Source organism: Cucumis sativus, chromosome 3, assembly GCF_000004075.3.
Source record: "Cucumis sativus cultivar 9930 chromosome 3, Cucumber_9930_V3, whole genome shotgun sequence".
Lineage (NCBI taxonomy): Eukaryota > Viridiplantae > Streptophyta > Magnoliopsida > Cucurbitales > Cucurbitaceae > Cucumis > Cucumis sativus.
Window position 1 is genome coordinate 7494195 of NC_026657.2, and position 24068 is coordinate 7518262.

At 35.4% G+C, this 24068-nt stretch overlaps 4 protein-coding genes across 9 annotated transcripts; 2 read left to right on the top strand and 2 right to left on the bottom strand.

Annotated features, from left to right (window-relative positions):
* Positions 1 to 1651: 1651 nt before the first annotated feature.
* Positions 1652 to 6027, bottom strand: LOC105434816. Of its 3 annotated transcripts, XR_968881.2 has the most exons (3): positions 5883 to 6027; positions 4442 to 4929; positions 3365 to 4360 (listed from the first exon to the last, which is right to left on the bottom strand). XR_968881.2 is itself a non-coding variant. In XM_031881933.1 (2 exons), exon 2 carries the CDS (start codon positions 2426 to 2428, stop codon positions 1853 to 1855), a length of 576 nt encoding a protein of 191 aa, XP_031737793.1. In that variant the 5' UTR covers positions 2429 to 4929; positions 5883 to 6027; the 3' UTR covers positions 1652 to 1852. The 3 variants fall into 3 exon arrangements, 2 of the variants coding, with proteins under 2 accessions (XP_031737793.1, XP_031737794.1); XM_031881933.1 differs by having other exon boundaries at positions 1652 to 4929; XM_031881934.1 differs by having other exon boundaries at positions 1652 to 4924; positions 5883 to 6024.
* Positions 6028 to 7046: 1019 nt separating this feature from the next.
* On the bottom strand, positions 7047 to 12595 carry LOC101204180 (pre-mRNA cleavage factor Im 25 kDa subunit 2). Its single transcript, XM_004133825.3, has 7 exons — positions 12337 to 12595; positions 11773 to 11818; positions 8936 to 9029; positions 8781 to 8854; positions 8597 to 8683; positions 7868 to 7978; positions 7047 to 7610 (listed from the first exon to the last, which is right to left on the bottom strand). The coding sequence occupies exons 1-7, from the start codon at positions 12453 to 12455 to the stop codon at positions 7539 to 7541; spliced, it is 603 nt and encodes a 200-aa protein (XP_004133873.1). The 5' UTR covers positions 12456 to 12595; the 3' UTR covers positions 7047 to 7538.
* Positions 12596 to 14261: 1666 nt separating this feature from the next.
* On the top strand, positions 14262 to 17464 carry LOC116401641 (pentatricopeptide repeat-containing protein At3g29230). The gene is made up of 4 exons (XM_031882616.1): positions 14262 to 14415; positions 14787 to 16740; positions 16837 to 16890; positions 16983 to 17464. Exon 2 carries the CDS (start codon positions 14837 to 14839, stop codon positions 16640 to 16642), a length of 1806 nt encoding a protein of 601 aa, XP_031738476.1. The 5' UTR covers positions 14262 to 14415; positions 14787 to 14836; the 3' UTR covers positions 16643 to 16740; positions 16837 to 16890; positions 16983 to 17464.
* LOC101212841 lies at positions 14279 to 23449 on the top strand. Of its 4 annotated transcripts, none has more exons than XM_011652457.2 (13): positions 14279 to 14415; positions 16837 to 16890; positions 16983 to 17184; positions 18135 to 18209; positions 18327 to 18428; positions 18791 to 18903; positions 19466 to 19580; positions 19696 to 19886; positions 19954 to 20070; positions 20555 to 20635; positions 20828 to 21051; positions 22382 to 22421; positions 22582 to 23379. In XM_011652457.2, exons 2-13 carry the CDS (start codon positions 16843 to 16845, stop codon positions 23173 to 23175), a joined length of 1902 nt encoding a protein of 633 aa, XP_011650759.1. In that variant the 5' UTR covers positions 14279 to 14415; positions 16837 to 16842; the 3' UTR covers positions 23176 to 23379. The 4 variants fall into 4 exon arrangements, with proteins under 4 accessions (XP_011650759.1, XP_004134329.1, XP_031738474.1 ...); XM_004134281.3 differs by lacking the exon at positions 14279 to 14415 and adding an exon at positions 16515 to 16740; XM_031882614.1 differs by lacking the exon at positions 14279 to 14415 and adding an exon at positions 16648 to 16740 and having other exon boundaries at positions 16970 to 17184; positions 22582 to 23449.
* The last annotated feature ends 619 nt before the right edge of the window (positions 23450 to 24068 follow it).

Consider the following 24068-nt stretch of genomic DNA (forward strand, 5'->3'; position numbering starts at 1 on the left):
TGAAGTTTCGGAAATGGAAGACTAATTTTAAATCGGTCTTCAATAATTTGGAGAATTATTCCATTGTCCTTTCGTTTTCCCTCCTAATTTAGCCCTCATGTTATCCTTTGTCTATTCAAATTAACAACTTTTGGTTGTTTCCATGCTATCCTCCACAGTAAATTTTGTTTTAAAACTTTTAATTTAGGACGTCTTTACTATTTCACATTGGTCATTTTTGCATTTATTATTACATTATTTACTTTTTTATTATTATTAAACTAAAATAATTTATGATCTATAAATATTCATGTTGACAAGCAAAATTTACTAATAAAAAAAAAAAAAACTAAATCGGGTCGGGTTAGTATTCTTTACATCTTTTAGATAATTTTTCATATTGTTTTTCAATATGTCAATAAAGTGTTATTTAAAGTGCAAAATGACATAGGTCTGGTTTATTATTTCAGGTTATATATATAATATCCATAATCGGGTCGAGTCAAGTCAACCAGCTCCTTACTTCCCACCAACTTTAACCTTACTGTTAAACTTATAACATAATAGAGATTGATCAGATTATCAATTTTTTTAAATCCTTATGTAACACCCATCAAACAAATACTGTTCCGAACTAAAATAATTTATATCCAAACACAAGCTATAATAATTTATAACATAATAGATAAATTGCAATTGATGTTCATTTTATGAATAATAATTAAGGATAAAACAACATTTAAAAAAAATTGCAAATATAACAAAACTATCACGGATAATCTTATATAGCTGTATCGGTTACAACATGGTTTATCGGTGATAGATTTATATCATTAATACAATTAGATTCAAAATAATTAAGTATATAACAACATTTTAAAAAAATTGCAAATATAGCAAAACTTGTCAAATTCTATTAATGATACAAGTCTATCACCGATAGGCCATGTTGTAAATATTGGTATATCATTGATATATCATAACAAGTCTATCAACGATAATTTTGCTATATTTGTAATTTTTTTTAAATGTTGCTATATCCTTAATTATTATTTCTCAAATAGCTATCAATTACAATTACTCTAATTATTTTGAATCTAATTGTTAATTTTGCAACTATCTCAATATAATAACTCAGAAAAATTGCAATTGATCACTATTTTATGAATAATAATTAAGGATATACCAATATTTAAAAAAAAACTGCAAATATATCAAAACTATCACTGATAGACTTGTATTAGATTTCATATGGTATATCAGTGATAGATCAATATTTGCAACATGATCTATTAGTGATAAACTTGTATCGTTAATAAAATTTGACAAATTTTTTAAAATTGTGCTATATACTTAATTAATTTAAATTTAATTGTTAAATTTACAACCATTCAAATAAATTACTTTTAAGCCCATACCCTCCCTCAGATTGTGTCTTTTAGAGGGAAACTAAATATATACTTACGTACATATAACGTACATATATATATATATACATGCATCAATCTACCCACCATAAACGGCTTTAGAGATTATATCAAATTAAACATTCACTCTTAATATAGTAACATACAATAAATTTTGCATCTTTGAGAGGACCTCGAGAAAAACTCAAATGTATCAAAACTCTTAAACAACGTCGACATTACAATAACATAAAGTATTCATTAAATATAAGAAAACCCCATAAATCATAATCATCATGTTTTGTCTAAAAATCAATGTACATCTATAGGCATGATTTCATCAATTTGAACTAAGTTTTAATCCTCTCGAGTTCAACCTTCGTAAACTTTCAAATATAGTAAACAGAACCAAAACATTCGCGATATATACATGCATCATCTTCAACAAAAATAATAAATTAATTCTCTCACACTTTCAATCTATGGCTCCCCTGATGTCTAAGGTTGTTGTGATGGTGAATCGCAACGAGTTCATCAACCAGCGGCGTTTGAGAAGATGCTGAACGCTCAGTTCCATGGCTATCAGACTTACAAATTTGAGCAACAGCAAGCAGAATCGGAAATCTGTTTTTGTTCATAACGTTTGTGACAGTTGTTGGACAAAGGATTTTGAAATGCCGAGGATAATTAGTTTGTGTGATCACACCATAAGCCTCGGCAATATTTCCAACTTCTGCAAGAACTCTACAATCCTTAAGAACATGAGATTTTGGTAATACAAGAGTATCGTAAATACAAACCATATCATCCATTTCTGCCCAGTTCAAGATTTCACAAACATGGCTACAAACTGCTCCAACAGGGCCTCGAGCATTTCTGTTTCTGATCAACTCCATCATCACACTTGCTCTTAGCGATACAGAACTTCCAAGCATTCGTTTAATTATGAAAGCAGCGTTAAACTCCACACAAAAATCATCAGTCGGTCCCAGATTTCCAACGTAACCCACCGCTGCTTTCAATCCAATGGCTCTGTTTCTCATTGAGTCTTCGTAAGTCACTCTATCGTTTATATCCTAAAAAAGATTAAGGATAGCTTGAGCTATGAGAGCCAAGAAGCGATGGTTTTCAATCCAAGGCATTACAGGATTTCCGGTAGATACCATTTCTGAAAACCCGGTTCGATTTTTCATATCCAACGAACTTCATTACAGTGTTTCCCTACATAAAAAAGAGAACGGAACAGAGAAGATAACGCTGTGAGGTAATTAGCACAGATCTCCGCATGGCTAAGTCCATGGATGTTGCACCATGTCAAGGCTGTGTAGCCAATTTGCACAGTGCCTGAATCGTCGCAAGGGGTCTTATACATATCCAGTAGGAAGATCTCGAACTGTGGGTGTTGAGTCAGTGTTGCACATTGGACGTTCAGTAAATCTATGCATGGGGAAGTCATCCAATCTTCTCAAAGCCATTGTGAAGAATGATAATGTGATGCAAAGAACGAGAGACTGTGGGTGAGAGAGGAGAATTTAAAAGACGAGAGACGAAGAACTCTTTCGAATTCTCTCGACTCTCGAAGCTCGTTGGGTTTCCATATTCTTTATTTACGCTGATCTTCCCAACATCCTAATCTCTCTTTCTTCTCAAGTTCTTATTTATCTTAATTCAACTTAAACATAGTTTTTAATACAATACAATCATCCACTAACCACTCTCTAATTAATTCTTCTTACTTATTCACAGTTAATTGTTTTCGATATTGGCATGACCTTCTAAAGAAGTTAAAAGTTTAATCTCGACACTCTAATTGTTACTTACTCCACACTATTACTTCTTGTTTAATCTTCGACATCTCTAAAATCCCAATCCAAAGCATATATACTTCATGGTTTTTCAAGCAACGATCAAGCTCCCCACGTTTTTGCTTGGATGTTAGACTATTTATCTTATCGTTTGTTATACTAATTACCACTTAGTTAAGTTGTAATATTTAAAATGTTCATCAATATTATTGAAAACGTTAATCTAATCAACATTACAATTTACAACCTCGTCTCTTAGCTGAAAAGACATTCTATTACAAAGAGAAATAAAGCCTCAATAATTGATCTTTCCCACGCTCTCAATATGTAAAGACCATTATATTATGCATTTATCTAAAACCTGCCATTATCTTACACCAACCATACCTTCTGCACCAGCCGCCATGGACGATGCCACCTCCATTTTCAGAGTCTCCACTTTCTCTTTCAACCCAGATGCCTCTAAAGCTTCAACAATCTTCTCCTTTATTTCAGCTTCCACCCTCTTAACCTCTTTCAGATCCAACACATTCGCCATTTTTGCTTTTAATTCCTCAATTTTCTCGCCAATCCCTTCCACTTCTATGGCCTTCTGAATCTCTCCATTGATCTCCTCTTTCAGGCGCTGCACCTTCTCTTTCACCTCCTCTGTTGGGGCGGCTGCACTCTTTTTCACCACTCCAATGACTTCTAAATTTGCTGTCTTTAAGATATTGACAAGCTCTGCTTTGACTCCTTCGAGTTCTTCTATGAGTTCTTTGTCAATTGGGGCCCCATTAGAGATGATATTGTCCCAAGTATCCTATTTCTTGAAGTTTTATTAATTAGCCCAGCAATTATATAGGATGCACTATTTCTTGAAGTTTCATCTCTCTCAAGGGAATGAAGGTTGAGTTGAAACAGTTAGATAAGCCAAAAGAAGCTGTAACACATCTTAATAGAGTGATACACCGACAAAGAACTGTTATACCTGGCCATGTTTTCTTCCATTTATCAACTATCAATTGTCTAATTGCAATCGATCTGCAACTCTTACTCTCCCATCTCTCTTGCTTTACTTGTTTCATAAAGCGACAAAAGAAAAAAGGACATAGAGCTTACAGGGATGATACCATCCGCAATTTTAAGCTTATAATGTTCTTGAGCTGTGATCCTCAATTTCTCTGCAGCCTACACGCGTAGAAACTTCGTGGGTTAGACAAAGTTGGTCTCGTTGTCAAATACGTCCAATCATCAATTCGATTAAATTACCTTGGGAGTTTTTTGGGAGGATTTCCACAATATTGCAGCACAGGCTTCAGGACTGAAAAGAGAAACAGGTGCAAGAAACATCTATTATAGGAGCTACAAATATTGTAAGAAAAGAATATCATCTGGCCAAGGATAATCACGCTTCCTCCACTTTCTAACTTTTGCATTGACACAAAATTTGTTCCTACTCTTAAACCGGGGAAATTTTGGATCATCCAACCAAAACCCATACCCTCTTCTATATGAACTTCTAAGGAGTTTACCAGCCAAAGGACCTTCCGCAAAATACAGACGAGGAAATTCCAAGCAGCAATCTTTGTTTACAACGTTTCCGGATGCTAGAGATAGTGTTGTCATCTTCATGGAAAGTCAATATATTACTACAAGTACATCCAATAGTCCACTAGCTGTATTCCTGCTCTTGTGTTTCATTTAAGCAGAATAGCGTGGCAAATACCATTAAAAGGCACTGTTCATTATGCCCTGTCCTAAGAACAAAAAGTAACGCAGTGTCACTAAAATGGGAAAACAAACAGTAGCGTGCCATGGAGAGAGAAACAGAGAGACAGTTGCAAAGCAAGAAGTGAATCTTCATAATGTAGCTTTACAAAGAAATGCAAGGAAATATTCTTTTCCATTAACTGGCCGACAGGAAATTTTAATCCAATTTTACTGCATGAATAAACATTAAGAATACATGTAAACGATTAAATATGTACTTTACCTTATCAACTTATGTTTTTTTAGTTCAATGATAGTCCAACTTGATAATATGAATAATGCGTTCAAAATTTAGGCATGATGATTTCTAATAGCCATTTATTGAGTCTTGTGTGGATCCTGAAATACATTTAGGACACACACGCACGCACATACTTTCATTATAACCAAGTTGCAAACAACGATCTAAGCAGAATGAAATAAGAACTTTTGCCTTTCCTCCGTTCTAATTTTGTGTTCAAATCATCCTCGATAACAAGATCAGTTTTCTTTCCAACATGAATGAGTCTAAGTTGCATCTCCAGCATACAATTACTCCAATTTCGATTGATTTATGTCACACATATATGAACAATACACCCTAATTAATTCGCAGATACTTATAAATTTAGTTATAGTTTTCCAATAATAGTATTTTCCAATTTTTCCCCAATCGTTCTTCCTATATTTCTCACATGTTTATTTAGACCTTTCATGCAATCTCTATAGCACCTATACTCAAAACTAAACAAACACTTCTACCATTCTAAATTACAATATCCTCCGTTCATAGTTCATGGAAAGACGGTAATGAGGCTCTACAAACATACCCACGTTTACTCGACAACAACTCCTTCCATTAGTTTCAAGTTTCAACAGTATATGCTGAAAATACAAAATCAGCTGAGGTTTCCTCAGGAACCAAACAAAAAATCAAAGTGAAGAACAAGAACAAAAGTACCTGAGATGAGTGCATTTGGATTTTACACAAGAATCTGCTAGAAACTGTTAGGGAAACAAATGGAATTCAGAAAATGCAATGCTTTGCCTTTTCGGTTCTGGACGAATCCGAGTGAGAGAAAGAAACGCCACGTGGGTGGGAGAAGGGGAAGGAGCGCGAGATTTCAAATGCGAAAGTATGTGATGTGGCAAACGTTGATTGGTTGTTTTTATATAACGCGCTTTTAGAGTTTTGAAAAAGGGGACAGGTCAGCACAAATGTGGATAACTTTTCCCTCCAAAATGGGGTCCGCTTGGATTTATAATCCTCACATTCCTTCCAACGTGTCTCCCTATTTTTTTCCACTGCTTTGTTTCTTTCTAGTTTCCATAGCCACTCGAAATTGGGGGGGTTTTGTGCAATTTTACAAGTTAGAGGGGCCACTTTGAAATCATGGTAAGCTTTATGGTTTTTGTGCAATTTTACAAATTATGGGGTTGCTTTGGAATAATTATGGTGGGCTTTGGTGGTTTTGTGGAAAATTTTAAGAATTTGAAAACGTGATGGTCATGGGGTCGAACATGATTAAAAACGACTTGCTCGTTTCTAATTGCAATCCCCATCTCGCTCTTGCAACTTATTCTCATGTCAAAAATCTTTTCGAAATTTTTTTTTTGTAGTTTAAAAAAGACAAATTAAATTATTTACAAACTATAGAAATTTTTTCAATATATTTTATAAATAGTTTTAATATTTTAGTGTTTGATTCAAATTTTTAAATTACATATACATCAGAAGAATGAGCCTTTGATTTGACATTGTCATGACTAATAGTTAATGAGATCAGTTTCATATATATTTTTTTCACTTAAGTTCACCAATGTGAATGTGATGATTTTAACATGATTTTCTTCACCAAGTAATTAATGTTATTGATGGGTAAATTTATTATAAAAATGAAGAAGTAATTACTCACTTACTTCACATTGAATAACAAAAACCTGACCTTATTTAATGTGCAATCAATACGCCATGGACGAAAATGAAATATGGAATAAAATTTTAGAAAAAAAAACTTAGACTTATAGATGATGTGTTCTTGATTTTGTTTGTTCCCTCTCATTTACTCGCGTTTTCACATTAAAAAAGAAAAGAAAAGGGAGATAGAAACAGGAAGCAACATTATCCCTCCAAAATGATTGAAATAGCATTAAACTAGATATACAAAGAGCCAATACTATCATTGTCTTGGAAGCTCGAAACCAAAACGTCCAAGTAACCTTGTTTTTAGCACGAGTGCACAACAAAATAGTGAGGATACGGGTTCGATCCTCCCACACCTCAAAAAGATCATGCCAATAACCATTTAGCGATGCTGATTTTGGCTTTAAGAATTGATTCAATAGACATACATTACACTTCTAAAACTTTTATCACACTAAAATGATACACAAACTCAGTTGAATCTTCATTTTTTCCGATCTTGTTAGAAGCAACAACATAATTTTGCCTTGCAAACACATCAACGACGAAAAGGTCGAGAACAAGAAAGTCTATCACAAGTATGCTAATCTATCTCAAGCAAGGTTGATGATAATGTCCTCTAAGTTCTAACTATCTCAAGCAAATTGAAGTCAATTCCTGCTACAAATTTAAGGGCTCTTGTACTGTAACCTCTCATGTGGTGATCATGTTGAACTGAAACCTGGAAAGCTGCTGCGGTATCGTCGAGATAACTGGTCCATATCTCTGTGATCAAGTGTGAAAAACCGAAAACTAATATTTAGCTTATAGATAGCATGATAAAAGGCTAATGGGATTTACAGGAACTATCATTTTCATCGAGCATCCAGAAAATCAATCTACAATTTATTTTTCCCTTGATATCAACCAGACCGCATATTCACCACACTAATTGCTTATAGATCAACAGGTAACGTTGTCCAACACGATAAAATAATTAATAGGCACTAAATTTGTTTATACTAAGAAAAAATGCAACATACCTGCACATTGTCATAGAGCTCAAACAACGGAACTGCAAGCAGCTTCAAATTTTTAGGAACGGCGAAGTACTCTCTTTCAGACAAGTGAACAATGAAGAGCTTTTTGCATTCCTGGATTATCCAAAACCTTGATTAAGATTTTCTCTTTTTCCGTATGGAAATGAAAAAAAAAATAAAGGAAAGATAAAAAGCTGATTATTTTAATAGGATTTCTGCTCTCTCTACAATCCTAATCGAAGTAAAATGGAAGGAACGGGAAAATAGGGAGGCCATATGATCAGCTTGTATAGTGAATTATGGGAATTTTCCACAATCCTCACACACAATGAAGGTCGAAAAAAGCAACAAGCAGAATCCATTTAAAAAAGAAAGATATGTATTAATATATATATGGTACCTATATTCTTCCCTATCAAAGTCAAGGTATTAAATTTCCATACACATAATATCTTCACATGCTCGAGAGCTCAATACATAAGGGGCGAAACAACATTTCCACTATAGCAATAAGAGATTGACGTAACATATTTAAAGTAACAAAATGTTGATGTGCATTAGATGATATGAACAATAAGCCTTTCTAATTTATTTGAGAAGTGAAAAATGTTTATTTTATTAATTTAAGTAACTTTTCTTTAATATAAGTTTTCCAGAAATATCTATCATTTAAACTTTGATCGAAGTTACCACCCAAAAAAAAAAAACTGTGGTGGGAAGGAATCCACATACCTTGGGTTTCGTAATATGAGGGGGGCAATAAGGATACATGACGGTTTCAAAGTTTGGTCTCCACCAAATCGCCACACATTCACCAATCTGCAGGAAATTTGAAATGAAGAAGCTAATTCCCCGTGGGAACGTATATAATTTCAGAAGATAAATTTGAACATAAAATAGAAGAAATGATTTGAACCTGCCAATCAGGCTGGAGTGAGGGCGAATTTGCACCCAGTTTGCTTGTGAGCTTCCTCTTTAAACCTTCAATTTCTGCAGATGTTAAAATAAAGATGAGAGAGAGATTTTACTCAATGGGATGTCGGGGGACTTCAATTGTACATAAAATCTTACCGTTTTCTCCTGGCTTCAACCGTCCTCCAGGGAGCTTGCAGAAGGTGTTGCCTATTTGCAATAGTAGAATATGGGGATGTTTATGTTCTTGCACCTGTGGAATTGAAAGGGGAAAATATGAAAAGAGAAAGTGATGCATTGTTGAATACCAGTTACTAAATTGCACCAACTAAGGAGAGTGTTTATGACTATAAAAAACATTCAGTGCCCCACTAAAAAAAAAAGGCAGAAAACTAGAAATCTCTTGTCTAATTCTATTGAAACCGCTATTTTGAAATTATAGGGTGAGAGAAACTATTGTATCTTAAAAAACAAGTCTAAGGGGTGCAAAGTGGGGTGGGATCCTGCGTGTCAATCCCCTGGGCTATACTGTAAGAACGTTGTTTGTTGTTAGTGTGGCTTGTATAATTGATGTCCTATTCTGCAAACCTCTTTAGCTTTGGGACTGTACTGCTTACCCTCCTGTTTCTAGGCTCCTTTTGATTCATCAACATGTTTTTTTCTTATCAAAATTTGAAAGGTTAAGCTGCCTGTCGGTTGCAGGCCGCTTGCCCCCTGTATTTCAGCATTCAACAGACTTCTTTTAAAATCAAGCTTCTAGAGACCCTCCATTTCCAATTGATTGTATATACATCTAAGGACATCCAGCAGCATTCTTATCTCTCTTGGTCGCATTTCACCTCCCCGATTGAATCCATATTTCTACATCACAAGTAATCGAAGTCCTAGTCAATCTCCAGCTTGCCAACAAGGGTCTGGAGCACGACTGAGATAGCAGCAAACGTTCCAGATTAATGCTGGCTTCAAATGGCACAGCACCTTACTCAGAATCTTCAACATCAGTATTATAGTAGCCACATTCAATAGAGATATAATCAGCACATTACAATTGATTAATCTTGATGGCGTTTCTTATAATGTTAACAACTAGAAAACCTAGCAGTAGGCTGTAATCATATCCAGCATTCTACTTAGCAAAGTACAGCTCTCATTGATTCAAACAAAACTGATTGAGGCCAAAATTGATGCCAATTGATCGATGCTCACCCCTAGGCATTGCCTTCGAAAAACTTGGCTTTTCCTTTCAAGTTACACGTGTGAATACCTTCCATAAGCCAATCATCCACTTCCTTAGGGAAACAAGAAGACACACCTAAATTCCTAACCAAGTAACTCCACTATCTTGAGACAAAATTCAACAATTGAGTAAAAGTTTATCAAGGTTTTCCACCATATGCAAGCACATCCTACAACTCAAAGGCATAGGAGACAGCCTTCTAAAAACCAAGGATGAAGGGAAGATTTTGATCTTTTTCAGGGATTTAGGCTTCCAAATTCGACTTGTTAGAGTCGTATTGGCCCTAGGACAATTCATAGCAAGGTTTTGAAAGGTCGAATTACTAGAATACATACCAAAGCCTTCAAGGTACCAAAGAACTAATTCACGCCCTCTCCTAGCTAAATGGAGTTAAGTTTGCCACAAGGCCAACCCAGCTATCCATCTCACAATCAACCATTGTGGGTTAATCGAGAAGTAGATGAAGGAACATAAAAGAGCCGAAGGGCTAAAGGATCACAGGTTCAATTCATGTTGGCCACCTACCTAGGATTTTTTTAGTGTATATATATATTAGTACAACTAGGATGGGCACCAACTATCTACGATTTGATATTTTAAAAGTGTCCTTGACACCCAAACGTTGTAGGGTCAAGTGAGATTAATCGAGGTGTGCGTTAGCTGACCCGGACACTCACAGATATAAAATTAAAAATTAATAATAATGATAAACTATACATCTCACAATCTAAAAGCCCTATTTAAGGCCATAGCCACACACCTAGTAATTTCCGTGCAAAGAATCAAAGACATTGGCCTCCTTTTGAAAAGATACAGTGTGCATGCTAGAATAAGTAGTCTTTCAAAGGATCTTGTTGACACAAATATCATCCCAAAAGTGAATGTTTCTGCCATAACTCCCCTTGAATTTGGAAAAACAAGCAAAGAAAGATTCCTAAAATATCCACTCAAGGATTGTTTCCTTTTTTTCTTTTTTTAAGTCAGCAATAATCCAACCAATGAGTTTGACACCATAAATGTTAGAAATCTCCTTGTGCCACATCGAACTCTTGTCTAAAGTAAATCTCCAAATCCATTTGGTGAAAAGAGAGGTATTTCAATGTTCAAGAGAGCCCACCCCCAAACCCCAAGGGCAAAGGGGGGTGTTGTCCAAGCTCATATGACTAAGTTACTGTTGCACTCATAACCACCATTACACCAGCATCCCACACGATCTTTGTCAAATATTTTCATAGAAATTGTAATGTTCTTCGGAGCTCTTAGGAGAGAAAGTGATATCAAGGGAAGCTATTGGGGAGGGATTGGGGAGGGCAAGGGTCACCCTACCAGCTTTAGAGAGAGTGAGGCACCCCTAAGCGTCAAAATTTTCCAGTGGGAATCAAATACAAGCTGGGAGATCCCATGTTAAAGTATACAAATATTTCATGGGATGCTTATTTTTTGTATCTAAAAGATGACAATGATCGATTTTCCAATTTAGACTTCTAGCATCCTTGACTTTCAATTCAATGCGTACCACTCAGGTAAAGAACAAATAGGAGAATAAAGGATTCAACATGTTTCTTTTATATAAGAAACAGAACTTCAAAATGTTAAAGTATATTTTCTTTTTATAAGAAACAGAGACATATACCCCGACATCCAGCTAGTAACACTACGTTCTAATGATCTATTTAAGTGGTACTTAAAAAAACGAAAGAAATAACAAAGCACGGCCCTGAGTACATTGAGATGAAACTTGAAGAAGGTACATACTAACCAGCAGAATTGCTTCAACACTTGTCCTCATGCCTTCCTTCATATAGCTGTGAACCAAACACCAGTACATGTTACTCATTCAACTTAACGCCCCTCTCCAAAGCCAGTAAATGGAATATGAAAAAATAAAAAATGACAATAATGCATTAAACTCGCCAATGAAGCAACGGCTTGAATAAGATATACATATACAATTCAATCCAAAACTGTGTTTCGAAGAATTTAAATTCACGACATTATCCACCCCACCCCCAAGGAAAAAAGCCCTCCAGGCTCAGTCGTTTTCCTGAGATCAGAAACACGTCACATACGCGGCTCTATACTTCATGTCATGTAATTTCATAAAACCCTCTAAGATCAAATCTTGCAACAAATGGCCTAGGATAGTCATAAACACACATCATTTCCCACGATTCAATGTAGTGATATACACATCAAATGTAAAATGACCATGAATCCACAACACGAAACCACCATAGTTCCTAACTTTCAAGAACAGCAAAACCCCAAGACGTTGAGAAACAACAAATATTAGGGTTTAAGGAATCAAGAAAATTGGCAGTACTTGACTTTCATGCGAGCAAGACGATCAGCGACAGAGGTGTCCTTCTCGAGCTTCGGCTCTTTGGTACCGAAGGTATAGCTGGAAAGTGGATACGTGTTCACCACCGGCGACGTCACCATGGCTGTGTTCACTCTGCAGCTGCCGAGCAAAGCCGGGAAGAAGTAAAGAAGAAGAAACCTTGGTGACGACCTGCGATCAGTTCCTTGCGAGCTTTGCGGGTTAATTTGTTTAAATGTCAGGCAATTCGATAAATGTTCCTCGAAATAATTTGTTGAGTTAGCTCTACTTTTGGAAACTAACCCTATTTTGAAGTTTGATAGAAAGCCCTTATCTCAAAAGTATACTTAATTTAACCAATTATTTCGAGACATTTGTAATCTTTAATTCAAATATTATACTAAATTAAAGATTCTTACATCAAATTGTCGATAATTATTAAAAAAAGTTGCTATATTTTGTAAATACATATATATATTTTTGTTTCCGAGGATAACTTCTTTACTTTTTTTTCCCTTTGAAAATACATATCGGGCAAAGTAGGGGCAACTATCAAAGAACTATTGGTTTACAATTCATTTTAGGTCAACATTCAACATTCATAAAACCAACTTCCTCCTCTTTTATCATATTAGTTGCTTATAAAAAATTAGTTAAGCAATAAACTTTTTTGGTATCACGGTGTACGACAACTTTTAAAACTATTTTTTATTGTCATAATTTCCTCAGTAGCAACATAATACATGTCAAACGACCGAGTAGCCACACCAACAAAACTTACACTCGAGTCTCTAATTATTGCACTCGTATTACGGGGAAAAGTTGTATTTTTAGGTCTTGTTAACATTTAGTTTGAAGAAGACACCAATGAGTTTTTGCCATATTTTTTCTCGAATTCCTTGTATGTTTAAGTACTTTCTAGTCGACTAGGTTTCTTATTCATGGATTGATGTTTTATGAATTATCTGTAATAATATATGAATGTCAATTTGCATTTAACAAAGAGATATGTTGTTTGCTCATTCACTATTGTCTTATTCCTATCATTTTAAATAGCTCAGCAAGCAATTACTATAATGTTCGATTTCTTCAAATATCATGTATAATTTAGATAAATATATCAATCCTTAAAAGCTTTCATCCAAATTTATTTGTAAACTGAATTACAATAAAGTTGATCTTATATATCGTTCAATTTAAGCAAGCGATACATTCATTCCAATTGACTGTCACATCAAATGTAATTTAGAGGTATATACACACCTCATTCCAACAAGTTGTAATCAGTGAAAACAACTACAAATATAGTTAAATAGTTTTGATCAATCCTAACAAAATTACACCTGATAACAAATATATCACATCTAATCATATAGCTTTGTTTGGTTGTAAACATGACCGTATAACCCACAATCCACAATTAGAATAATAAATTGCATAATTTGTGAGTTGACATCTCAACATTTAGACACTAATTTTGTTTAACTCATTAATTAGTTGAAAATTCATAGTAATTAGAGTGTCACCCAATCATGTATTATAGGATTCCAATTAGGTCATCAATGCAACAAGTATTATTTAAACAATTTTACTAATTTTTATTTTTCTAGAATGGGTGATATTATAAATTTGTTTATTTATTATTAAAAATAGATATTAGAGTCAAACTAAAAAAGAAAAATAGTTACAAATATAATACTCAATCAATCATATAAAATTAGATGTTTTGTTAAGTGTAAATAGTTTATTAATTTTTCTATTTTCGAGAAGAAATGCGCAAAAATAACAATAGATTGGAGATGAAATCAATAAAGGGTAGTTTTGGAAACAACAAAGTCATCTATTGAAAATTTACTATTCAAGGCTATTTTGACAAATATGATTGTAGAAAGTGATATTTAGCCAAAATTATTATCGTTCATTCCGCTGACTACTGAGGTTAGGACTGGGCAACAAAACTCTCATTGGAGGCAAAGCTCGTTCTTCCCGAAGGCAGGCTCTGAGCGGTAATCGGGTGTTCATAATCCACGCATTGCGCTTTGTCAATTATCCTTTCAATCGAAGATTAATCTGTTCTTTAAGGTAACTATCATGTTTCATCTTGTTGGCTGTTGCTGCACTTATTGATTTTTATTGTGCTTGTGTTTGGGTTCTGGGTGTGTTGTTTTGATTCGTAAACCATGCACAGTTAGATAACTAGCTTCAGAATCTTATTTTCGGTTTGGAAATGGATCATGGTGCTTCGTACTGGTTGAGTAACTGGAAGAAACTTGTACTATGAGTGAGGAATATGTAACTTAAAGATAATGCACAAGGCGTTGTCATCTCGTTTGGTTGAGTTGCAACTTAAAGCTAATGGCTTCTTTGTTCAAATAGAGAATGTCTTTGGAATCTCCCTCTGCTTGTTCAGATTACTTGTCTAATTACGAGTTGCCTCTTTCTGTGCAAAACAGGAAAGGGCGTGACTAAAGATTTTCCGTCTGCCATTTTTGCGTGTGAAGCCATGCAAATGTGCAGCGTCCCAATTCGAACCCCGTCTTGGTTTTCCACTCGAAAGCTCTTAGAGCAGAAGCTTTCAGATCTCCACAAGTGCACAAACCTCAACCAAGTAAAGCAACTCCACGCTCAAATCCTCAAATCCAATCTTCACGTCGACCTCTTCGTTGTTCCCAAACTCATATCTGCCTTCTCCCTCTGTCGCCAAATGCTTCTTGCCACTAATGCTTTCAATCAAGTGCAATATCCAAACGTCCACTTATACAACACTATGATTCGTGCCCACTCCCATAACTCCCAACCCTCTCAAGCCTTTGCCACTTTCTTTGCTATGCAACGTGATGGACACTACGCCGATAATTTCACTTTCCCGTTTCTTTTGAAAGTCTGTACAGGGAATGTGTGGTTGCCTGTTATTGAAAGTGTACATGCCCAAATCGAGAAATTTGGGTTCATGTCGGATGTATTCGTGCCAAATTCTCTAATTGATTCATATTCCAAATGTGGGTCTTGTGGAATTTCGGCAGCAAAGAAGTTGTTTGTGTCAATGGGGGCTCGTAGGGATGTTGTGTCATGGAATTCAATGATCTCTGGATTAGCGAAAGGTGGGTTGTATGAAGAAGCTCGAAAGGTGTTTGATGAAATGCCCGAAAAGGATGGTATTAGTTGGAACACAATGTTGGATGGGTACGTTAAAGTTGGCAAAATGGATGATGCCTTTAAATTGTTTGATGAAATGCCTGAGAGGAATGTTGTCTCTTGGTCAACAATGGTGTTAGGGTATTGCAAGGCAGGGGATATGGAGATGGCACGGATGTTGTTCGATAAAATGCCAGTGAAGAATTTGGTTTCTTGGACTATAATTGTATCTGGGTTTGCTGAGAAAGGGCTAGCTAGAGAGGCCATTAGCTTGTTTGATCAAATGGAAAAGGCTTGCTTGAAGTTGGACAATGGGACGGTAATGAGTATTTTGGCTGCTTGTGCTGAGTCTGGTTTGCTTGGGCTTGGTGAGAAAATACATGCTTCTATTAAGAACAATAATTTCAAATGTACTACTGAAATCTCCAATGCTTTGGTTGATATGTATGCAAAATGTGGTAGGTTGAATATTGCATATGATGTTTTTAATGACATAAAAAATAAAGATGTTGTGTCTTGGAATGCTATGCTTCAAGGGCTTGCAATGCATGGACATGGCGTGAAAGCACTTGAGCTTTTCAAAAGAATGAAAGAAGAGGGTTTCTCACCCAATAAAGTTACAATGATCGGAGTCTTGTGTGCTTGTACGCATGCAGGATTGATCGACGATGGCATTCGCTACTTCTCTACGATGGAAAGGGACTACACCCTTGTTCCTGAAGTTGAGCATTATGGCTGCATGGTAGACCTTTTGGGTCGCAAGGGAAGGCTTGAGGAAGCCATAAGGCTCATTCGCAACATGCCAATGGCACCAAATGCGATCATTTGGGGAACCCTTTTGGGGGCATGTCGCATGCATAATGCTGTTGAACTTGCGAGGGAGGTTCTTGATCATTTGGTTGAGCTGGAACCGACTGATTCGGGTAATTTTTCCATGTTGTCTAACATTTATGCTGCGGCAGGGGACTGGAATTGCGTTGCCAACACGAGGTTGAGAATGCGGAGTATTGGAACTAAAAAACCGTCGGGTGCTAGTTCCATCGAGGTCAACAATGAGGTTCATGAATTTACAGTTTTTGATCGATCACATCCAAAATCTGATAATATATATCAGGTGATTAATGGATTGCGTCATGAACTTAAACAAGTTGAGTGCTTTTCAAACATGTGTTAATAGAGTTTGGGGTAGCTATAGAATTGTAGAAGATCTCTACTTAGAGATGTGACGTGATCTTGAAATGTGACAAGTAAGTAAAGACTAATTTGTAAGAGGTATGTGATTGTTTTTTTTTTCTTTTCCTTGAAAAAACTTATCATGTAAGTTTTCACTTGAAAAGAATTAAGAATTAGTTGCTCTTGTGTTATCAGGTTCTAATGGAGGGGCATGGTCAAGCTGACATACATGACTGCACAATTAAACTGGTTCGGATTCTATTCTTAATTTCTCATTAATTTTTTTGTTAACAAGTTGATGAAATAATTGTTAGAATTAAGGCTTCAGTGTCTATTTACAGAGAGTAAATCCTCAAAAACAGAGAGACAAGGTGTGCATTGGCTGCGGTGCTGGATTTGGAGGCGATAGGCCAACTGCGGCTCTTAAATTGCTTCAGAGGGTCAAAAATCTAAACTATCTTGTACTTGAATGCCTAGCAGAACGCACTCTGGCAGATCACTATCAAGTTATGTTGTCTGGTGGTGATGGTTACGATCCAAGGAGTATGCCCTTGTTTAATAATCATATTTAGCCTACAATTTTTCTATCAATTATATTTTTATCATTTCTTTCTCACATTCATACTTGAAAGTTCTTAAAATTGTTGAGATGGTAGCTCTTTGTTATGAAGCTGGCAAAAGGTTCCTTAGATTTGTTAGAAGTATATTAGTATTTCTAAAAACATTGAGCTCATTTTCATGCATTGACATTTGGATACTGTGATTTTGGTCAAAATTCGTTCTATCTTTTGTGCAACAAGATTGTTAGTTTATGCCGTACTCAGATTGCAGTCTGACTCCTCATCTTGCTTTTGTTTCTAGTTCAAAGTTTACTTTAAATCCATACAGTTGAATAAGCAAAAACTAGTGGATAGTTAGAAGAGAACCAACAAGATATACCAAGGAGTAGGAGATTGTCAAAATTATTCAAAAGAGAAAGGACATTTTTGCAAAATACACAATATAAAAAGAATAGAAATTGGAGAAAGTATTTTGAAATGATGCAAAGATCAATTACCTTACTGTATTGGTATTTCATACACTGGTTAGACATCTTCTTTTCACATTCAATTGCTGGATCTGATGTTATTGAACCGCCAGGAAGCTAGCCAGATTTTTATGGCTAGTTACTGACTGAGTTATCTTGTTTGTTAAGTTATTGCCCTGGAAGTTATCTTGTATTCTTAACATATTCTAGTTTCCCCGGAAGTTATCCTCTAGTTGTAACATAGTCTACTAACTGTAACGGGTTGAGCAAAAGGGAATCATTGAGTTGAAAAAGAAAAAAAAAATGTACTAGAAATTTACCCAAGAAGGTTCTCTTCATGATCAGTTATTGAACTTCAATCTCAGTAGATATTTTCTTGTACTCTATGTCCACTAATACCTCTCTTGTCAGGTAAGTTTTTGCAAGCTCGATGCTTTGCTCTTGACTATTATTTGAATTGCTATAGTTGCAGATTGGATGAAATTGCTTCTTCCCTTGGCTATGAAGAGAAATATTTGCATAATTACCAACATGGGTGCAAGTAAGATGTTAAAGTCCAAATAAGTTTCAAATTTTTATTCTGCTTAGTTGTGAGAGGTGGTTTGATCTGGTGGTGGTGGTTATTACTTATCTATCATCTCTCTTTTTTCCTGGCTAGTGGACCCCCCTGCGGCTCAGCAAAATGTTATAGAAGTAGCAGGCAGTCTGGGGCTGAATGTTTCAGTTGCAGTTGCTTATGAGGGTTCGGTAAAAGAGTCAGGTAATTGTTCTTTATTATTTTTAGAAGTTTATAAAAGTAAGTTAAATATTTTGTATTGGTACTCATACCAAGTTTTGATCACAATAGTCGTGTTTGACACACTGTTGTTTATTGTAGACTCCGTTTTAGGGTCCTACGAAGTGCATTTCTTTTTAGCTTTAATGTCAGTTGAAAATAATGATGATATTCCCTCCTGCATATTGGGAGAAAAATTCAGTTCTTTTTCCCAGTTGATAATCGATATTGTATAACATGACTTCACAAAATATAAATTACAACCAATGCTGGTAGTTTGTTTCTCTTTTTTGTTCATTAACGGTGTCTTCTAAAGGTGTGCTCATCGTTGAGTTGATCAATGAAAGGAATTAGCACGTATATGGGAGGAGCACCTATTGTTGAGTGTCTGGAAAAGTACCATCCAAATGTCATAATTACTTCACGTGTTGCAGATGCTGCCCTATTTTTGGCTCCAATGGTAGGAAGTGATTTCTACATGATACTGGCACGATCTTTTAGAGGCATTCATACTTGTGTTTCTTTTTTCAATACAACCTTTTTTGCCTTTAGAAACAATGCTGTTTTTAAGGAGAATATCAATCACTTTAGAGAAGTTGCTTTGTTCCTCCTTCAGGGAAGGGAAAGCTTTATTGGTTTTTGAGATTTCAGCATCTTTCTTGGGGTTCAACCAAGGAGTTATAGAAAATATCTCTAGTTGATCGTGATAAAAGAAATGTCTTCTTTTCTTTTTTTCCAAAGAAAAAAATATTGTTAGAATTTGTTAAACATTTATGTTTTATTTTGAAAAAAACATCTAGGATTATATTTAGTCGGGGCAAAGATAAAGGATGTTAGAGAGATAGATTGTATTCATTTTTTTAAGTGAAAATAGTAAACTTAATGGGGATCAGATTGGTAGTCGACTTTATGCTTCATGCTATCATGAACTATGATTTATCATAATATAAATTTTAACTCTTTAGTTAGGCTGTTTCAGTGTTTCTCAGACAATGACTCCATAACAATGTGCATACATTTAGGTCTATGAACTTGGTTGGAACTGGGATGATTTTCCATTGCTAGCTCAGGGAATACTGGCTGGTCATCTTCTGGAATGTGGCTGTCAACTTACAGGGGGATACTTTATGCATCCAGGTCTGCTTCTCCTTCATTCCCACACAAACCCCAGTTCTATGTTGGTGGAGCATGGAATTTATTGTTGTAGTTTGACTTTATGATTCAAACTATCTTTAAATGTCATCTTCCCCAGGAGACAAATATAGGAGCATGTCTTTCCAACAGCTTCTGAATATATCACTCCCTTATGCGGAAGTTGAATGTGATGGAAAGTTAACTGTAGCCAAGCCAGAAGAGAGTGGAGGTCTTTTGAATTTCAGTACATGTGCCGAACAACTTCTATATGAGATTGGCAATCCATCAGCTTATATCACCCCTGATTTGGTAAGTCAGATGTATTATAGGACTACTTTGTTGGATTGAATACAAATATAACTGGCCATGATTGCAGGTGGTTGACTTCAGCAACGTTTCGTTTTGCTCTATATCCAGCTCTAGGGTTTTATGTTCCGGAGCAAAACCGTCTATTCAAGGGGTGCCTGAGAAACTCTTGCAGTTGGCTCCAAAGGTTTTTTTTTAAGTAAATTTATTGTCATGTATGTCTAAACATTTTAACACATGGATAAATGAGTCATTTGCTTTGAGATCTATGAGTGACAATACCTGGATGATCAATAGGTTAACTTTAATTTGAACATGGATTGGTTTAAAATAAACTAAAGGAACAATAGGAAGATCTACAATTTTTTTTTAAAAATAAAAATAAAAAAACAAAAGAAGTAGATGGAGGCTTGGAGTTACACACAAGTCAAGTAAAAAATTCCCAATTTGGAAAGCTAACTTATCAGGTAATCCTAAATTTTCTTGATGACTAGCTGGAAAACATGCATAATATTTGTCCCCCACGCATGATTAGAGCCAAGCCAATATTGCATATTCATCTTCTGCTCAATTAGAGTGCTTTTAGTAATGCGAATGGGATATTACCCTGGAGAAGAACCTTCCTTTTTATTTTCTATCTGTACAAGCTAATTCTGGATGTGACATATCAGGACTGTGGATGGAAAGGATGGGGAGAGATTTCCTATGGGGGACGTGAATGTGTTCTGCGTGCTAAAGCTGCAGAATATCTGGTAATTCAATAACCAACTTTCACATTGTTTCACTCTAATTTTCTATCTTTGTCTATTTTTTTCTCTTTTATATAATTTTGATTTATATTGGCTTCTTGAAATGACTATCCGTGCTAGCCATTAGGGTTAAGTAAATTAAGACTCTTTAACATGACTGGTTTTATCACACTTTTCTTGTTTTTCCTTTTACAGGTTCGGTCATGGATGGAAGAACTGTTGATTGGTATTAATCGGCATATAGTTTCTTACACAATTGGACTTGACAGCCTTAAAGCATCCAGCAATGGTAGCAATTGTGTTGAAGATATTAGGTTGCGCATGGATGGACTCTTTGAGCAGAAGGAGCACGCTCTCCTATTTGTTAAAGAATTTACAGCTTTATACACAAATGGTCCAGCTGGTGGTGGCGGCATCAGGTTGATGCACACTCATAATTATTGCCCTTTCCTTAAGTGTGACTATCTGAAGTTTGTTTATATAGTTATTTCCTTCATATTCACGGTTGATTTATCTAACTGGATTTTCCATACTATATTATACACAAACCACCTAATCACCAATGCCAAATATTTAAGAATTAAATCTAACCAGATGCCAAATATCCACCCCAACCTCTCTACCTCACGAAAACTTCTACCTCTCAAGCTAAATGGCTCCACAACAAAGCAAAGAAATAAGATTGCCAAAGATCCCTCCCTTTGTCATGGAAGGGAGGAATCAAGAGCGCCTCCTCAAACATTGAACAACACCTTCTATTATGATTCGATGCAACCCGCTAAAAGACTTAAAGAACCGATTTCACTAAGCAGAAGAAATCACAACCTAAAGCAAGTGATCAAGGTCCTCCTCCTGTCTCCTACCATTGAGGTCATAACATCATGGAGGAAAGCTTCTGGGTACTTTCTTTAGTGTTCACTTTCTCAAGCAAAGCTTGGAAGGCGAACAATTTCATTTCTTAGGAATTTTAACCTTCCAAGGAGAGTAAAATTTAAGGGTGCTCTGAGGGGGAGAAGGGGCACAAAGAATATGAAGAATACATATATTGGAAAACCTTTTAGAAGGGCTTCTGAACTCAAGATTTAAAATTTTTTCTCCCCACACAAAAATTATTAGAAATAACAGAAAGGAGTTTGACCATCTCACCAGCCTCAAAGTCTTTGAGGGGCGACAAAAATCCAGGAAAAGAGAGGAAAGCCTATCGGACAAGATAGAATAGAAGCCACCGAATGCAACCTCTATTCCAGCACATGATAAAGTTGAAGGAACAGAGCAAACACAAGGTTTTGGATTTTGGAACATAGGAATGCTTGAAATACTAGCACACTGAGGACTTTTACAAGAAGCCTTAAACCTACCACCTGAGACCCACTCAAAAAGGGTGAGGTCCATTCTTCCTGACAATAATCCTCCGCACAAAATGTCAGGTTCCAAATGGAAATACCTTTCATGTCTGGTAGATTAGGTTCATTATACAAACTGAATGAGTAATATGGACAGAAAGCCATGTTTATTTACGTAGTAGAACAAACATCCAAACCATTTTTATTGATCATCAGGCTTAGTTGAAACGTTTGGATAAAACTTGAAGTTGGACGGTAGCTTTTGTTTCAACCTCAAACTTGTCTTTACTAGATATGAAGCTTGTAACTTTCAGAAACTTGTGTGAATATCATTTTTATGGTCCATCTTTGTGCTGATGCATTTTCCTTGACGATGACATGATTTCTGTTCTATTTTGAACTGCAGCACTGGCTACAAGAAAGAAATTGTGCTTGAAAAACAACTGGTAATACCTCTTTTATTTCTCCCTCGCTTAAGTTGATATTTGGATTAACAGTATTCATTTTCATTTGCACCTAGTTCGCCTCTGTTCTTTTGTTCCATATGTGCTTTTATCTATCCCTTTATTCTTCAACGTCCTTTCCGCTTGATGGTTTTCAAATTAGGTTGGGCGTGAAAATATTTTCTGGCAAACAGAAGTGACATGCACTGAAGCAGTAAAATTAGACAGCCAATCAACAGATCTTCAAAAGGATCCAGCAGAGGCATGTTCTTCGCCTCGAGTAACGTTGCCATGTCCGATATCTGATCATGCAGACGAACTTTGCACAGGCTCCTTACCACCTGAAATGGGTCATTCTCCTATTCCATCTGGCCAGGAGATTGCTCTTTACAATGTAGCCCATAGCAGAGCTGGAGACAAAGGGAATGACTTGAACTTCTCTCTCATTCCTCATTGTCCTTCTGATATTGAGCGATTGAAGATGATCATCACGCCTGAATGGGTTATGAGAGTTCTCTCGGTTCTGCATAATTCGACTCGGTTTCATTCTTCGAATGCTGATGAGAAGAGAAACGAGTGGGTAAGTGAAGATGTGAAGGTTGAAATATACGAAGTTAAAGGTATTCATTCTTTGAATGTTGTTGTTCGTAACATTCTTGATGGTGGCGTAAATTGCTCGCGGAGAATCGATCGCCATGGAAAGACCATATCGGATCTCATCTTAAACCAGCTAATTGTTTTGCCACCTGAACAATAAAGTATCTTGCCTTCTGCCATTGGATTACTCTATCTTTTCTTAATGCTAACGAAGCTAGTTGATTTAGGCTCGTTTCGGTCGTTACTATAAAAGCTTTAAAATCCAAACTTTGTTTTCTAATGTCTTAATCCTTTGTGACCAAGTGTGGATTATCCTTAAATAATACTATTTGTTCTTACAAGTTACATTTGCCTTTGCTCTAAATCATTTAGATATAAGTCGTATTTACACGATGAGATCAAATGTTAGTCCGTATATTATAATTTTGGATTTTTATTATTGAGATCAAATGTTAGTCCGTATATTATACTTTTGGATTTTTTTTATTAAGCATTTTTAGAGCTAATAGTTATTATTATAACAAACTTTTAAGATTATAGAATCTATTTTATCATCGATAAACTTCTATCAACAATATATTTTATATCTAAATTTTGTAATATTTACAAACTGTTTTTTATTATGCTATTTCTACGAATGCTTTGCATTTGATCAAATTGCAATTGTTAAGAAAAATATATGTAAAGCTTTGGTGGTTAGATTTTAATCTGAAAGTATTATAATTTTACTTTTAAGATTTAAATTTTGTTTTAATTTAATTTTAAAGTGTCGGATATACATTAACTTTGTTTTTTTGTACAAAATATTAATTTTCAATTGAAATAATTATGAAACGATTGTTTTAAATTTAATTTCACTTGTGACTAAAATAGATAGTGCGCTTATAATTATTTTAATTAATTTAGATGCATGTTAAAAGCTAAAAGTAAGTATTTGATGATCTTGAACCCTAAAGTCTAACATTAAAACAAAATTTATTTACTCCCTTACAACCAAACTCAAATCTATCTATAAAAAAAACTTTCGTAAAAATATTTACAAAGTATAGCAAA